This window comes from Anabrus simplex, chromosome 2 (genome assembly GCF_040414725.1).
Source record: "Anabrus simplex isolate iqAnaSimp1 chromosome 2, ASM4041472v1, whole genome shotgun sequence".
Classification (NCBI taxonomy): Eukaryota; Metazoa; Arthropoda; class Insecta; order Orthoptera; family Tettigoniidae; genus Anabrus; species Anabrus simplex.
The window spans coordinates 241,968,422-241,985,858 of NC_090266.1; the positions used below are offsets into that span (position 1 = coordinate 241,968,422).

A 17,437-nucleotide genomic window follows, 5' to 3' on the forward strand; every position below is an offset into this window, starting at 1 on the left:
TCAATCATTTGTAGTTTGCTATGCAAGAATTATTTATACAACTTTTGTGATATGTACTTTGCCCACTTGTGATTTTTTAGCTGATGAAGACGCAATAAGCGTCGAAACCGGTACTAATTATATAATAAATAATATGTTGTGAACATCTTGTGCAACACATTTTGTATTGAAAAGGTTGAACCTTCCTTAATTCTAATTGTGAATCTCAGTTCAATACGGGAAAATGCAGTTTTCAATTTAAATGTGTTCTAGAGTTTTAAATGCAATATTCATTTCTCATTTTTTAATAGGATTAGTGATTTGATGTATAGTTGGATTAGTGAATGTAAATGTTGCAAATCTTAGGTTTTGTAGTTCTGATCGGAGTGAGGTTAGTGGCCAATTTCAATTTTACTCAATTATTTTTTAATTTGTATGGGTTGGTCATTCACAAAATAGAAAATTTATCAAACTGATCTTCAATGTGACTTTGAATACTGCACCAGCTCTCTTAGTGGAATAAACTGCTAAATAAATTATCCCTTTTCCATGTAACAATACTCTTCATCTTGATGCAAGTGTAATGGGCTAGTATATCTTGGAAACAATTTTCTAAACCCAAGGGTAAATAAATAGAAAATATCGAGCTCGATTAGTAGGTGTTGTTGTTATAATTATTATTATTTATGTAGTTATGTACAGACTTTATTTGGTATTAATCGTGGTCATATAATTTATTATTTGTGTGTTGTATGAACTGTCTTGAGTAACAAAACATATTAAGACATTATTATTATTATTATTATTATTATTATTTACATTTTATGGCCTTCCTTGGACCACTCTAGCCAACTTTATACAAAGAATTTTTCAGTTTCCTGTCAGCCCAGTACATCTTCATTCTCTCTGATCTTATCCTTCTTTCTTCATCGGAAATCACCCTTCCTATTGTCTGTTTGTTGATTCTGATTTGTAGTCTGGTTTGTTTGTGAGTTTCTTGATTTTGTCGGTTTTGTTTCTGACGTCTTCCACTGTAATTTGTAGTTCATCCATATCTTCACTGATTTCTGTAATCCACTTAATGTTGCACTTACTATTCCATAATTTTTCTATTTTTTTCCTGATGATCCTGTTCTCTGGTGTCCTGATTAGATGTCCAAAAAATGAAATTCGTTTCTTCCGGATTGTGCTCATTACTGGTTCTATTTCCTTGTGAACTGTTTCATTAGAAGCTACTGTCCAGTGTCCATCTTTTTGGTATGATTTGTAGATGCATGTTCTAATGATATTTCTCTCTATCTTGAGCATTTTGTCTATTTGTGCAGTGTTAGTTGTTTTGAAGATGGTTTCGCTTGCGTATGTTATTTCTGGTTGAGTGACTGTTTTGTAATGTTTTAATTTTGTTGCTATTGACAGGCCCTTTTTGTTGTAGGTATTCTTGGCGACGTATTGTGCTCTGGTCAGTTTATTTATTCTGTTATGCCGTGCTGGCTTTTCATTGAGGTTATATGTTATGATTTCTCCCGGATATTTAAATTTATCTACAATTTTGATTTCTGGTTTCCTATGGCAATTTTGTTTATGAGTGGTGGGTCAGTAAACATGATTACTGTCTTTTCAAAAGATATTCCAAGACCAATTTTCTGTACTATTTCCTGTAGTGATATAATTCGTCTGGTTTCCTGAATATTGTTGGATAAGAGAGCAAGGTCATCGGCAAAACCCAGGCAATTTAAACTTATGTTGTCTTTGGGTCTTCCAATTCGGATGTTCTTTAGGTTATTCTTGTACCATTCCCTCATTATATATTCCAAGGCACAGTTGAACAGCAGTGGTGACAAGCAATCTCCTTGTCTTAAGCCTGTTTTTATGGTGAATGGCTCGGAGAATTCCCCTCTGAACTTGACTTTTGATTTAGTGTTGGTTAAGGCGAGTTCAATCAATATGATTAATTTTGGATAGAGCCCGAATTTTCTTAAAATTTTCAACATTGAAGGTCTATGGATACAGTCGTAAGCTTTTATGAAGTCCACAAAGGTTATTGCAAGAGGTTTGTTTTGCTTCTTGTAATATGCTATGGCTAATTTTAAAGTGATGATTTGTTCAGCACAACTTCTCCAAGGTCTGAAGCCTCCTTGGTATTCATCTAATTCTTCCTCTAGTTGCTCTCTGATCCTGCTGTATAGGATTCTGGAGAAAATCTTGGCGTAGGGACATGGCGACCACATCGCCCAGTGGGAACCCACTGCAATCAGCCACCTGAGTATTAGCGGGAAAACCATACCTCATTGGGTTAGGAGGAAATGCCAAGCCAGAACCCTGAACATCTGGGGTTGTCCCTCTGTGGTTAACAACCGCAGTTGTAAATCGGAGCTTGCTCCACCCAAGGTTAACTACCTTCAAATGTCAACCATGGAAAGACTTTATTTAATGTAAGAATATGTAATTAATAGTATATAATTTATTACCTGTAAATATGATGTATAAATCTGATGTAATGTTGTGCAACACAGGTTAAGACTCCAAAACAACGCACCTTTGTCACTCTTGTTTCAGAGAATGTTCTATTCATTTGTACACAGGTTATTGGAGACTCGAGAAGATACGAGAAAGCATGTTGTGTCATCCTTTTCAACAAGCCTGGCCACGCAAGATATATAAAGGACCGCCTTGGGAGTTGAGTTGAGATGCTAGTGAAAGTCGTTAGTCAAGTGTGTGAACTCATGTTGTGATTCTGTTGAGTTGGTTGACATGCTAGTGTTTTGATGGTGGTTCATTAATGTGTGCGTATAATGCGTATATAATTTGTAAATAAAACAGTGTACACAAATGACACCATCTAATGTGTGAGTCTTTGTGAATACGATAATCTCACAGTGATGAATTAACTCAACAGAACGACCTTATAGCCTCAAATAAGTTACAATATCTCAACTTCACTGATGTTACTCGACAACCTAGATTATACGTTCCCGGAAACGTTTTCCCGCATTATTCATTCAAATTATGTGGTCCCGTGAGCATCATATTTATATCCTGCATTATCCGTTCCTCGAAGAAACTATTTCCCGGATCAACCGCCCAGAAATTTCAGTTCCATCAACGCTAAATCCTCGACCACACGTTTTTCAAGAAATTGTATCTCACGAAAGGAAGGCTATGGCATACCTATGGATCTTGGTGTTAATGTCCTGTCAATGCGGTAATTTGAAGTAGTACTGTATCGTACTGGAAAAGCGATCGGCAGTGAACTTGCATTAGGGACCATCTTAGCATCGCATTCGGGTGGTATTGTTTAGAGAATCCTTGGAAATTATAAAGCAGAGTGTGTCCACAACAATTGGAGGGAGACAGAGCGCATTTCGACAGCTCTATTTGAAAACGGAACGAGTTTCGTCAAATGTTCATACTTGCAAAACGTCTACATTATGTCCAGGGTTACATTTTTTTTCCCCGAATGTATTGCCGAACAGGTTTTTGACACTTCTCTCAGGGCACTGTACAGTCACTGGGTTTTTAGGCAGGAATCGAAACTGCTCTCTCTTAAGTAACACAAATTTAGTATTTTAATATTATCGTATACGATTATGTTATCGAGACCAGAACAGATGTTGCACCTTACATACATAAAGCCTTGGGAGGTTTTGGGATTGCCTTTTACTATTTTGTTCCTAATATAAGACTGGGAATTTCATGTTTTTGTGTTAAAACGTTATATAAACTATATTTGCACACGTTACTTTCAGAAACTTTGTATCATTTTGCAGTCGTACTGATTTGTATAGCGAGCACGATCTCCAGCTGAGCTCAAGGTTGCGAATGACCGTAATTTTGGAAGTGTTAATGATATTTTTTCTCTTTCCAATTTGATTGTGATTAGCGACGGGCAGAATTGAATATAATGCATTCGAGAACTTGAGGATCGATGCTTGCATTCGAAACCATATTCTCGAGTTCAACATAACCTTTAAAAGTCGATGTAGGCCTAATTTACGCGGTACATGATTTCCATAAACTGATTACGAACAGTATACCGGTGACCAAATTACAATGGAAGATACAAAAAAGGGATTTTGCCATCATGTTAGGCGCTTTGGTATCTTTGTTTTATTAGATTAGAGAATGAAAAACTACTTGTGGTCGATTGTTGTTTGGCTTGGCGTTACAGGTATTAGATTTTTCGAAGAGTTTGGCTGATCAAAGTTGCTGAACTGAAAGAAGTTTTTAGGGGAAACTAACAAAGCTTTCCCGGTAAAAGCGAATGTAAAGTTTCGAGATTTTTAAGTCACGTACCAGTAATTGATGTTTGAAGCCGGCCCCGCGGTCTAACTTGCCTGCCTCTAACCCGGAGGGCCCGGGTTCAATTCCCGGCCAGGTCAGGCATTTTTACCTGGATATGAGGTCTGGTTCCAGGTTCACTCATTCTATGATTACCTTTAATTGAGGAGCTATTTAATGGTGAGATGGCGATTCCGGTCTATAGAGCCAGGAATAACGGCCGAGAGGATTCGTCACACTGACCATGCGTCACCACATAATCTGCAGGCCTTCGGACCGAGCAGCGGTCACTTGGTAGGCAGAAGGCCCATTGGGGCTGTAGTTTGGTTTGGTTTAAGGGTGCTTGTAAGATTATAAGTATACATATTTTATTTTTGTGATGTTTAGCCAAATTGTTGATGGTTCATTCATTCCCGGATTTTGCGTTTTCCCGTGTTGTACTTTTTTTTTTCCGTGGTCCCTCGAGAAATGGAGAATCGAGGTTCCACTGTAGTCAGTTGGATGAGCCAGGAAGAACAACCAGTATCTACCACCTCGCCAAATCCCATAATCGTTCAACTCAGGATGCATATTAAAGGATGTGACAATACCATTCTACGAGCGCCGCCACTAGCCATCCTTGAACGATGGTCAACCCACTACACTGGTGCCTGCAATGAGCAATTACCCCACCAACCACTGCCAAACCCTTGAGCCTATTCCTGGACCATACCATTAATTACACCAAAGGAGGTAATGGAAGACATCAGGAAAATTAAGAATGGGAAGGTCTCCGACCACAATGATATACCAGCTGAAATTTGGATGATCCTTGGCAAGTCTGGAGTGGAGTTCCTTGCCACACTTTTCAACCAGGTCATATCTGAGATCAAGCCTCCCAAAGTGTGTACAACCAGTACAACCTTACAAATTTGGAAATATGCCATAGTCTGAAGATATTCAAGCGAGTGTTGGACAACAGGCTTAGCAGTATTGTTACCATATCTTCAAACCAACGTGACTTTGTTAGAGGACCTGGTACCATAGATGCAATCCATGCCACACGACTGATAAAGGAAAAACACAAAGAAAAGCAGATAATGTTGCACCGAGCATTTCTGGACCTGGAAAAGCTTCTGATGAGTTCCTCATCAACTCGTCTGTGGCTATGGAGTTCAGTGGTGTTTCTGAGCCGGGTCCAATTACCACATCATCGTCGCAAGTATGAAGTAATGCCTGGCTATAATTTCACCACCTTTCAACATCAGTCAGTGTCCATCAAGATTTTTTTTTTTTTTGCTATTTGCTTTACGTCGCACCGACACAGATACGTCTTATGGCGACAATGGGAGAGGAAAGGCCTAGGAATTGGAAGGAAACGGCCGTGGCCTTAATTAAGGTACAGCCCCGGCATTTGCCTGGTGTGAAAATGGGAAACCACGGAAAACCATCTTCAGGGCTGCCGACAGTGGGGCTCGAACCCACTATCTCCCGATTACTGGATACTGGCCACACTTAAGCGACTGCAGCTATCGAGCTCGGTCCATCAAGATTCAGCACTACTGCTTCTACTATTCCTCTGTAGGGATACAGTGACTGCTGACATACAAGCACCATCTTCCTGGTCTCTGCTATATGTGGACAATGTGATATTCTTACAGCAAATATGCCTCGTGCTCAAACACCAGATGCAAAATTGGAAGTACGGACTGGCTGAAAATAGACTAAGGCTCAAAAAATAAAGAGCATCTGGAGTGTGCCCCCCAAACAAATGGCAGCACCAGAATCAACAATTACGACCTGAAAATGACCACACAGTACAAACGCCTTGGGTCACTGCAGTGATGCCACCAACGATGTCTAGTCAAAAGTAAATGCAGCATGGCTCACATGGAGGCAAGTCACTGGCATTCTCTGTGACAAGTACATGCCTGAATATATCAGCGAGATTGTACATAAAACAGTAATGCGCCCTGTAGCTTCTTATCAATCAGAATATCGCCTAACAGCAAGGAAACAAGGCCAAATCATCCACACCACTGAGATGGAAATACTCCGACTGACCCTCAGCCTGATGCCACAAATATATGACAAATGACGAGGTGCAACAATGGCTAGGCGTGGCCCGAATTGTAGAGAAAGTGGGAGGGGCTACGTTCCGATGGTATGGTCATGTCATGCGCCAAGACAACAGTTCTGTAGCAAAAAAAGCCACCCTTTAGCTCAAGCCTGGAGGAGACCAGTGAAACAGTGGATGGATTTCATCACAGAAGACATGCGGGTTGTGGACCTCAGCCTAGAGGACGTGCAGGATTGAGTAAAATGGAGAAGACATAGCAAGACAGCAGACCCTGTGCGATGGGACAGACTCTAGGAAACAAGAAAGCATCACGATTCAAATTTCACAATACAGTATTACCTCGATTTAGTGTAAAATGGCATTTAAATGGAAGAAATTCAGAGTCCTGAAAATTATTCCATTAAGAGCAATGTCATTTTACAATCGATTTAACATAATTTCCTTTAGGGTAGAACTCGCATTTAGCATAACGAAATGTTAAAATTCTCAAAGATTTATTTCTATTCGTTATAGTTATGGGACGTTAAGAGCCTATGTAAAAGATTAAGAACCCACGTAAAAGACGCCGTAAGCTTGCTAAAGATGATTCGAGGCAGAAGAAGAATGTGGAGTGTGCTAAAGAGAGATGTCAAGGTACATATACGTCTGAACTTAGTCGACCGCAGCCGTCATAGTGCAGTAGAAGTCTGCAATAGCTAGTACAGCATATACTGAGAACCTCGTTTTAACGACATGTTTTCTTAAGCCCCTAAGAAATTTCTGTATTTATCTGTGTAATATTCTTGGGTTGCATTGTGAACTCATTCACTGATTTGTTATTACAAGTAAATTAGGGTGCGTTAATTTTTTCCATTAACGATATTCATACACTCCAGCGTTTACATTGAAAACGACTCATCATCTTCCGTATCGATTCCTCATTACATACACGGGCAAGCTCTCGCCAACATTCAAAGGTGCTGTCGACGTTAATTAATAATACCCGTTGACTCAAGACTGACAGGTGTAAACAAACACTGGGAGAACATGCTTTTGCAATAAGCGCATGAATAACACAGTTGACAGCAGTTGTTCACTCTTTAGAAATAAAGGCCAAAGGAAACAACTGATTAATTTTAATACCAGGTACTAAAATTAAATAAGAATATGATGGAATTCAAGATACAGCAATATGCATCGTTGAATTCCATTTAAATTTATGGAGAAAAGGGTATCATTACTCAGGGGGCTTGAAATATGTTTTTTTAATACATGCACAGAAAGCTTAGGTTAGACAACACTGTTAGAAGTAAGAAAATTGAAATGTTTGCCACAGAAGCCTCTCGAGTGATTCTATTACAATTTTTAGGAATGAAACTGAACATGTGGTGTATGCTCACAGAGTATCAGAATTAGAAAATACCATACTAATGAGTAAGCTACTGTATGGAAAACATCCACGAAAAGTTTTGAACAAATTGATTGCTGTTTCATACTGATTTTAATGTTTATTTTTTGGTATATTTTCAGACTTTTACAGAAAATTGGATATAATCTTCTAAGAACAACCTTAAACCAAAATAGATTTGCATTCAACAACTAAATCTATTGTCAAAAGGAAGGGTTAACCATCGGCTCACCATTATCACGAATAATAGCAAACACATTCCTAAATAACACTGAAAACAATTTACCAACCAAATAACTATATTCATTTGGGATCAGCAAGTAGCATACCCATAGGTCTGTTAATCTGATGACAGTGCAAAGGGGAAAAAGTTGTTAGGCACTCAAACAGTTTCTACCCAAACATTCTTATTTATTATTTAAGTTATATATTTTCAAAGAAGAACCTGAGCCAAAATTAGTTATGGTGCACTACAGGTCTCCTGCATAGATAGCAGAGGCGGTTTAACACAAGATTATTCATCACCATAAACGGTAACAAAGTTATAATTACAGTATAGTGTGTAGGGTAGATATCTCCATAGTTTTCTCTTTTTTGCTACTTGTTTAATGTTGCACTAACACAGCGAAGGTTTTCGGTGACGGAATGACTGGAAAGGACTAGGGTTGGGAAGGTAGCGGCCATGGCCTTAATTAAGGTGCAGCCCCAGCACTTGCCTGGTGTGAAAATGGAAACCATCTTCAAGGCTGCCGACGGTGGGATTCAAACTCACTATCTCCCGAATGCAAGCGACAGCTGCACGCCCTTAACTGCATGACCAACTTGCTTGGTCTCCTTGTTTTATTGCTGTCATTGTGTAAATAATGTGTATAGTGCAATTTATGTTAATAAAGGCAAAGGTTTAGATAAAGGTTTGCTTTCTACTGGAACCTTGATTTAAGGTAAACCCCATTTAAGGAGAGGAGAGAAAAAAAAAAAAAAAAAAGGGCAAGTTAGCCATGCGGTTAGGGACACGCAGCTGTGAGCTTGCATCCAGGAGACAGTGGGTTTGAACCCCACTGTCGGCAGCCCTGAAGATGGTTTTCCGTGGTTTCCCATTTTCACACGAGGCAAATGCTGGGCTGTCCACGGCCGCTTCCTTCCCACTCCTAGGCTTTTCCTATCCCATCATCGCCATAAGATCTATCTGCGTCGGCGCGACATAAAGCAAGCTGTAAAAATAAAATAAATAAAAAAATTAAAAGTCCCTATAAAAATGCTTAATAGGGGTTTTAATATATATCAAATGACCATAAAGCCCCAGGCAATTTCATATATCTATACAGGTCAATGAAGAATAAAGAAAAGAGGGAGGCCTTTACAAATAGGCGAACAAAGGAATTTTTATAAATGTGATGTTTGTATGTTACCAATGTCATCTAATTATACATACAACAGTGTACACTAATATAACAACAAATTCTGAAGTAATACCTACCAACAATTGCTCCAAGTCTCATAACATTACTGTTGTGTAGAACATAATCAGAAAGCAAAGCAAGCGCAGGATCACATTCATTTCTAACTCCGCAGTTCACAATACCACAGGCAAGGAGAGCTCCAGACTGAAAGAGGAAACTAGATGTTAATAATAAAATTTGTGAATAAACATTCCATATTATACAAAGCACGTTAAATGTAATACACAGTTATCCACACAATGCTTCCACAAAAGTGAAATTCTCTCACTAATAATGCTTCAAAATGTAGGGTCTTCTCTCGTAAGCTAATATGTACAATTTACAACAGAAAAACCACACAGGGTATAATGAAAATAAATAACCACAAGAAAGGAGATCCAAAACCTTTCTCAATGGACACCAAACTTAATGTGATATGCATAAATATGTTTTTGGAGTGGCCAGTGACATTCTTAACATTTGAGCCAGCAGTTAATATATCTCTAACCAGCTGATGTGCATCATACGTTTGCAGTACCTGTTGTATGTCACTCTGTTCTTATTCAAATAATATGCACATACAATACACCAAAATATTCATCAGGGAAACTAAATATTAGAGAAGTATTTGCATTTAGCTTCAGTTTAAATTTTTTTTATTCTGCCCCTTTAAACTGCAGAGTATTTTTTCAAAAATTATATTGTATTTACAACGTCAAAGAAAAATTAATACTGTAATTAGTTTCTCTGAATTTTTTGGAAAATATACATTTCATAGAGAAATTAATTTTGATTATATGCCTGTGAATATTCGGTGGATAGTACTTTACTAATTACACACTATAATAAAGTGTGGCCTCTGGAGAGGCCTGGTGCAGGTCACTTGAATTGACACCAGAGAGGCAACCTCTAGAATTAACCCATAAAGTTTAAAATCCCCGATCTGGCTGGGAATTGAACCTGGGACCTCTTGGACCAAAAGGACAGCACACTAACCATTTACGCTAGTTCACTACATTCATCACTCCACCTAAACGACTATCATCTAGATCAGACTCGTCACCTGAACTGACACCATAGAGGCAACTTTGCATCTGTGAGGATGGGGACCTACCTGTGATTAAATCTAATGGACGAAGATGACTCGCGCGTGCAGAGAGAGAGAGAGAGAGAGAGAGAGAGAGAGAGAGAGAGAGACACACACCCACCCTTAGCCACTGGAATTAACCAATAAGGGTTAAAATCCTTGACCTGCCTGGGAATCGAACCAGGACCTCTTGGACCAAAAGGCCAGGACACTAACCACTTAGCCTAGTGTATTTCATTCAATGACAATATCTTCATCATTTAACTGCAAAAATTTAGCCATCATATGTCAGTAACCAAACAGTAAATAAGGGAAACAAGTCACAACAAGGAAATGGTTCAAACCTATTACAAATTATTATGTTAATTTGCTCCAAATGTCACAAGTAAAGGGATGTATTTAGTACAAAAGCATTCCACATTCCAAGGAGAAAACACGCCTGATGGATACTGCCACCAAACAAATTCACAACTTCTTCTAGAAGTATTTGCTAGTAAACTAGAACTGATGATGTATCAACAATGGCAGACAAGATATCAATCAATCAATCAATCAATCAATCAATCAATCAATCAATCAATCAATCAATCAATCAATCAATCAATCAATCAATCAATAAATACTGAACTGCATTTAGGGCAGTTGCCCAGGTGGCAGATTCACTATCTGTTGTTTTCCTAGCCTTTTCTTAAACGATTGCAAAGAAATTGAAAAATTACTGAACATCTCCCTTGGTAAGTTATTCCAATCCCTAACTCACCTTCCTGTACACAAATATCTGCCCCAATTTGCCCTCTTAAATTCCGACTTTATCTTCATATTGTGATCTTTCCTACTTTTAAAGACACCACTCAAACTTATGCGATTAATAAGGTCATTCCACGCCATCTCTCCGCTGACAGCTCGGAACATACCAGTTATATAAGAAATAACAAAGGTATTTTTACTGTTCCACCTATTCAATACAATCCACTGTTCTGTGGTTACATTTATAAACAACTATATAGATTAATGGTACATGTTTCACCCTTTCTAGAGGGCAGCTTCAGCCTTTAGTCAAACTTAAAATGGTAAACTTAAATATTAGATAAAAATGTGAAACAAGAAAGCAGACAATTAACAATGTAAAACTAAAACTACAAAGTCATTTGAAATATGGACAACACCATCAACAGCGTCATATGCCCTCACTCCATGAGCATTGCGGAGAGGTTTGGAATTTAATCCAGGCTTCTGGCACGCAATCTAGTGATTAGAAATTGTACACCACCACTTCTCCTACCTGCCTTGCTGGCAGGACCTTGTGTTTACAGTGCACTATGTCTTCTGGTATAGGCTAGAGCAACTTTGTTACTTTCATAGATCTGTCTCTGTCTTATCCTTGACTTTGACAACATGAAAGTGACTGAGGTATGAGCGATGCTAGTAATGCCAATCCTTATGCAGCCAGTCCTTGCTATGAGTGGTGTGAAAATGTTGGTCATAGGGTCGGTTGGTGTATGCATTTCAGTGGGCTTGGCATACTGATATGTAATAGCAACTCTGGCTCGGTGAGGAAAGCAACGGAAAACTACCTCACTCCTCATTTCCCTAGTACTCCTCTTCAGTGATGCCTAGGCCATCTAAGACAGCTGATGGCAGAGCTGTTGAGGATCCCACCAGCGGCATCGCTGACGGACTGAACATACACACACACACACACACATACATACATACATACATACATACATACATACATACATACATACTTCCCCTACCCTGCCGGCCAACATTCTGATGGTGAAAATTTTTCGACCAACTGAACTCGTACCGACTAACCTCAGTGTCAGAGCGTTTAGACTTCAACACCTGAACGATCATGGCCACCAGGCCATTATTATTATTATTATTATTATTATTATTATTATGACTTGTGGCTATATATGCTGGTATTTTGATTTATGAAGCTGTTTACATCTATTATTATAATCTACATAGTTGTGTATGGACTTTATTTGGTATAAATCATGGTTGTATCATTTATTATTTCTGTGTTGTATGATCGATCTGTCTTGTGTAACAGAACATGTGAGGTTATGTCACGATACTTCTGTTGTATGTTTATTAATACGACTTTATTTAATGTAAGAACATGTAATTAATAGTATATAATTTATTATTACCTGTAAATATGATGTATAAATCCGATTTAATGTTGTGCAACACAGGGTAAGGGTCTAGAACAACACACATTTGTCCTGATGTCACTCGATTTTATAGAATATTCTATTCATTTGTATATAGGTTATTGGAGACATGGGAAGCATGCTGTGTTATACTTTTCTGGAAGCCTGCCCAGGCAAGGTATATAAAGGACAGTCTTGGGTTGTTTAGTTGAGTTGTTAGTGAGAGTTGTTAGTCGAGTTAAGTATGTGAACTCATGTTGTGATTTTGCTTTTGAAATGGTTATGTTGTATTGGTACCACATGTGATTTTGTCAAGTGTTCCGTAGTCGATTGAGTTCAAGATGGTGGTTCATTTGACGTGTAACTATTAATGTGAATATAATTTGTAAATAAAACAGTGAACACAACTGACAGCATCTCGTGTGTGCGTCTTTGTGCATACAATAAGGATAAGGACAGAAGTAAAGTCCAAACTTCAGGTAAACCTCGCTCACAGTCATAGAAGGTAAAACTAGACAATTGTGATAAAAGTGTTGTACTGAAAAGAAATTCCTACTGGTGCCGTGATGCGTTAATGGAGTAGGAATTTGGACAGAATTTTATGCCAAATGATGATAACTGTAAATGAGTTGAACCACTTGTGTTTATATTATATTTGATGTATCTTTTAAATGTAAATAATTTTTAAATATCTGAATTCCTTGAATAATTTATGCATCCGGAGTTTTCGCCTGTATTTTTTTTTACATACTATCCACTTCATATCCGTATCGACTATATGATCCAATTAATTGAAGGAGCAAGAATCCACCTGATCGATACTTTCACTTTTATTTAGCCTTAGGCTATTTCATGCCTTTGCTGGCGGGACCTAGTGTTTACAGTGCACTATGTCTTCTGGTATGGGCTAGAGCAATCTTATTACTTTCATTGATCTGTCTCAGCTTTATCCTTGGCTTTGACAAAATGAAAGTGACTGTGGTATGAGTGATGCTAGTAATGCCATTCCTTCTGCAGCCAGTCCCTGCTATGAATGGTGTGAAAATATTGCTCATAGGGTCAGTTGGTGCATGCATTTCAGTGGGCTTGGCAGACTGATATGTAATAGCAACTGCTGGCTCAGTGAGGAAAGCAACGGGAAACTACCTCACTCCTCATTTCCCTAGTACGCCTCTTCAGTGATGCCTAGGCCATCTACGACAGCTGATGGCGGAGCTGTTGAGGATCCAACAAGCCTTCGGGCTGAGGACTAAACATACATACATAGGCTATTTCAATAGACATTAAATTAAAAGTTCAGAACATGTTTCGAATGCATTGCATTCATCATCAGCTGCTTACATTTGGCAAAAGTAAAATTAGCTAAAAACAGTCTCACAATTTTCTTAAAACCTTAAAAACAAGTGTTAGTAGTGCGTGTGTGAATGGATGTGGAGGGGGGGGGGTAGAGGGGGGGGGGAATGCATTGAAGGCGATTGTTAGTTAAACTATGACTTATTATTAAAAATCTTAATGTTAAAAACACTGGTGGACTAAAATATAGTTCACTATAAGTCTTGTGAATTTTCCATAAGTTCGTTGATTACTGAAGAACTTGTGTGCACTATGTGAAGTATTTCTGTTGAGCTATTGGTAAAAAGTTTCCTTAAGAAGGCATCCGGTGTTATCACGTCTCTTATCTCCTGTTGGGTGGAGAGGTGTGGCTTGTTTCGAATATGAAGTTTGCTAATTTGTAGTTTGAATGAAAACAGTTGGATCGTCTGTATCACGACCTGTAACTGGCAGGAAAAATGCGGCTATTAGTTGGAGTTTGAAAAACGTAACGGATAATAAGTCTTTGAGTGTAGGAAAGTATAAAAGTGTAAACTTACCCTTGTCTTGCATGTTAGTTTAACTTCCCGTACTACGGGAGTGGGTTTAATCCGGCTGCCTTCAACCTTGTATTGTAACTGTGTGCTGTAGTTCGTGAGTTAGCCTGGTTAGGAGGGAGGGGAAATGCGGACGCGTCGTCATTTGTTATATCGGGCGGGGAGGAGGTTTCTGCTTGTGACGTGTCGGCCTTGTGATTGCTTGAAGTGTGCGCTGGGCGTGTTTGCTTCCTTCGTAATAACTCAATATATCTCGATATGCATTCAAATAAGGGGATTCTCTGTTCGTTTACTTCATTCAAATTCTTGTCCTTATTAAATGACTTGTCTAGAAGTATATGAATATTTTCTAGACTGCTCATTAACCTTCCCTTGTTTAGCCTATTGAGAATTACTAGGTCTTGTTTAATGTCTGTGAATCTATGGCCTGTTTCACTCGTGTGTACTCCCATTGCAGAGAATCTTTTATGTTTCTCCGCATTGACGTGTTCTAAGTACCTTATTGTGAAGTTACGTCCAGATTGCCCTATGTATGTGGCCTTGCACTGATTCCATGTTAGTTTATAAACACCTGAATCCTGGAACCGCTCCTCGCTATTTCGATTGACCATATTGTGGTTGAAAAATTTATGTCTTGTATTGTTATTTGTTGAGAACGCTATTTTGATGTCATGCTTCTTGAATAAATTGGTAATTGCATAAATGTTGGGATTGTTAAAGGTGAACCTTACGTACTTTTTTGTATGCTCTGATTGTTTTGTTAAGTTTGTTTGTAGTTCATGCTTGCGTTTGGCAATTAATCCGTTAATGGTTTTTAAATTAAAACCATTAATAAGGGCCTGCTGTCGAATGAAGGCTAATTCTTTATTTCTCTCTTTGTTGTTTAACAGGATTTCAAAAGCTCTGTTGATAAAACTGTGGTACGCTGATTTTTTGTGTGAATCAGGGTGTAGGGAGTTACTATGAATGGTTGTTGGGGTGAATGTAGGTTTTCTATAAATACTAAAGTGAAATTGGTTGTCTTTTTTAGTTGTGGTCACGTCTAAAAAATTAATCGAATCATTTTCTTCTTCTTCAACCGTAAACTGTATATTGGGGTCTAAGGTGTTCAACATGTGTAAAATGCTAGAACTGTCATTATGATCCTTGTCAATTATGGCGTACGTATCATCAACGTAGCGTACCCATAAATCAAGTCCTTTGATATGGTCTATAATGTAGGAATGTTCCAAGTAATCCAAGTAAATGTTTGCTAGTATGCCCGAGGCTGGAGCGCCCATGGGGAGGCCATCCTGCCGATAAATCTTACCGTTAAACATAAAATAGTTCTGACTAAGTACGAATTCAAGGATAACCATAAACTCTTCTATTTCGGGTATGCTTACCTTTTTATATTCTAATAGGTTGGTTTTTATGATTTTAATAGCCTTCTCTATGGGGATATTGGTGTACATATCTTTTATATCGAAGGAACATACTGTGTGAGAGGATTTGAGTTTGAAGTCCTTAATTCTCTTGCAGAAATTGCTAGAATTTTTTACGGCTGTGTTGGCGTAGTAGACGTAATTTTGTGTTAAGAATCTATGAATGTATTGCGATGTTTTATATGTAGGGCTCTTACGAAAGTTGATTATCGGTCTAATAGGTATATCTTTTTTATGCAATTTGGGCAAAGCTCTTGCAGTAGGGAGTCCTGGGTTCATATTAATCAGCTTTTGTGATTCCTGCTCACTAAGAAGAAAGGTACTTTGTTTGAGTATACTTTTCAAATTTCAAATTGAATGTCTATTGAAATAGCCTAAGGCTAAATAAAAGTGAAAGTATCAATCAGGTGGATTCTTGCTCCTTCAATTAATTGTATTTTTTTTTTTGTCAAAAAATGCATTAATTAGCAAGAAAACATGGTAATTTTCTGGTTTGGGGGTAGGGTGTTTGCGCCGTTTCCAGCATTAGAATTCATCTCAGGTAGGGCCCCATCCTGACACACCCACAGGTCATCTATAGGGAATCATCTCGAAAGACCAGAACCAGTCCTCTCCAGAGGGCAGATGATAGAAAAACCAAAAATCAAAGAAACATCCCACCATATTTCATACTGTTGCACTCCACAGTTGGCTGACTACAAAAGAGGCAGAATGGTGTCTACCAGTGTCACAGGATTGGATCAAGTTCCTGACGTAGCCATCAGGAAACAATGTGCTGGTTCAGAAGAAAGAGCACGATAGTTATCAACGCTGGTTTGGATATGTGCTGGGAGCAGAGGTCAAAACAACTGCAAAGATGGGCTACTCACTGGAAGTCACAGGAAAGAGACCCAAGGAATGATCTATGCCATAATGGGACAATGTGCACCCTAACACGGAGGCAGTAGAGCCACATAATAGACCCTGCTACTAGACCAGAAAAATGCTGTTGAACAACAGAATGATGATTTTTTTGCTAGTGGCTTTACGTCGCACCGACACAGATAGGTCTTATGGCGACAGTGGGATAGGAAAGGCCTAGGAGTTGGAAGAATGCAGCCGTGGCCTTAATTAGGGTACAGCCCCAGCATTTGCTGGTGTGAAAATAGGAAACCACGGAAAACCATATTCACGGCTACCAACAGTGGGATTCAAACCCACTATCTCCCGGATGCAAGCTCACAGCCGCGCACCCCTGACCGCACAGCCAACTCGCCCGGTGAATGATGATTTACACTGTAATTCAAATAATTCAATTATATCAGTAAATTGTAATTTATTTGTTACCACTGATGCTTTCATGGCCCGTAGTTATAGATATGATATAGGCATTTTGGGCTCATGTCGTGTTAAGAAAATCAGGTGAAAATCTCAGCGAAACATAGAGAATTACACCTTATTTTCTGGACACGGCATAAGCCCATAGGCCTGTATCATGTCTGTAATTTATTTAATAATTATTTGCAACTGAACAGACTTGGATATGAATACGAGTTAGCAGAATGAGAGTCTGGCACTTGCCTGCTGGGCATACCGTGTTACCCGTCAAGTGCGCATCTTATCTAACATATAAGTACCGGAAAAGAACAAACATGTGACGAATGAAGTCGCATATATAAAGATATGAACAGGAATAGAACGTAGTTTAATAACTATTGTAGTGTATTGTAGTAACTTATTAGAAATTATAGTGCTTATTCTATTATTCTGAG

The 17,437-nt window shown here is 38.6% G+C and overlaps 1 protein-coding gene across 1 annotated transcript in view; it reads right to left on the bottom strand.

The window, feature by feature from the left end:
- The window catches only part of Rpn1 (regulatory particle non-ATPase 1), a 232,069-nt gene that overhangs the window by 56,194 nt on the left and 158,438 nt on the right, over positions 1-17,437 (bottom strand). Inside the window, exon 9 of the mRNA XM_067140525.2 lies at positions 9,181-9,307. Coding sequence (XP_066996626.1) covers positions 9,181-9,307 — 127 coding nt within the window. The remainder of the gene's footprint in view (positions 1-9,180; positions 9,308-17,437) is intronic.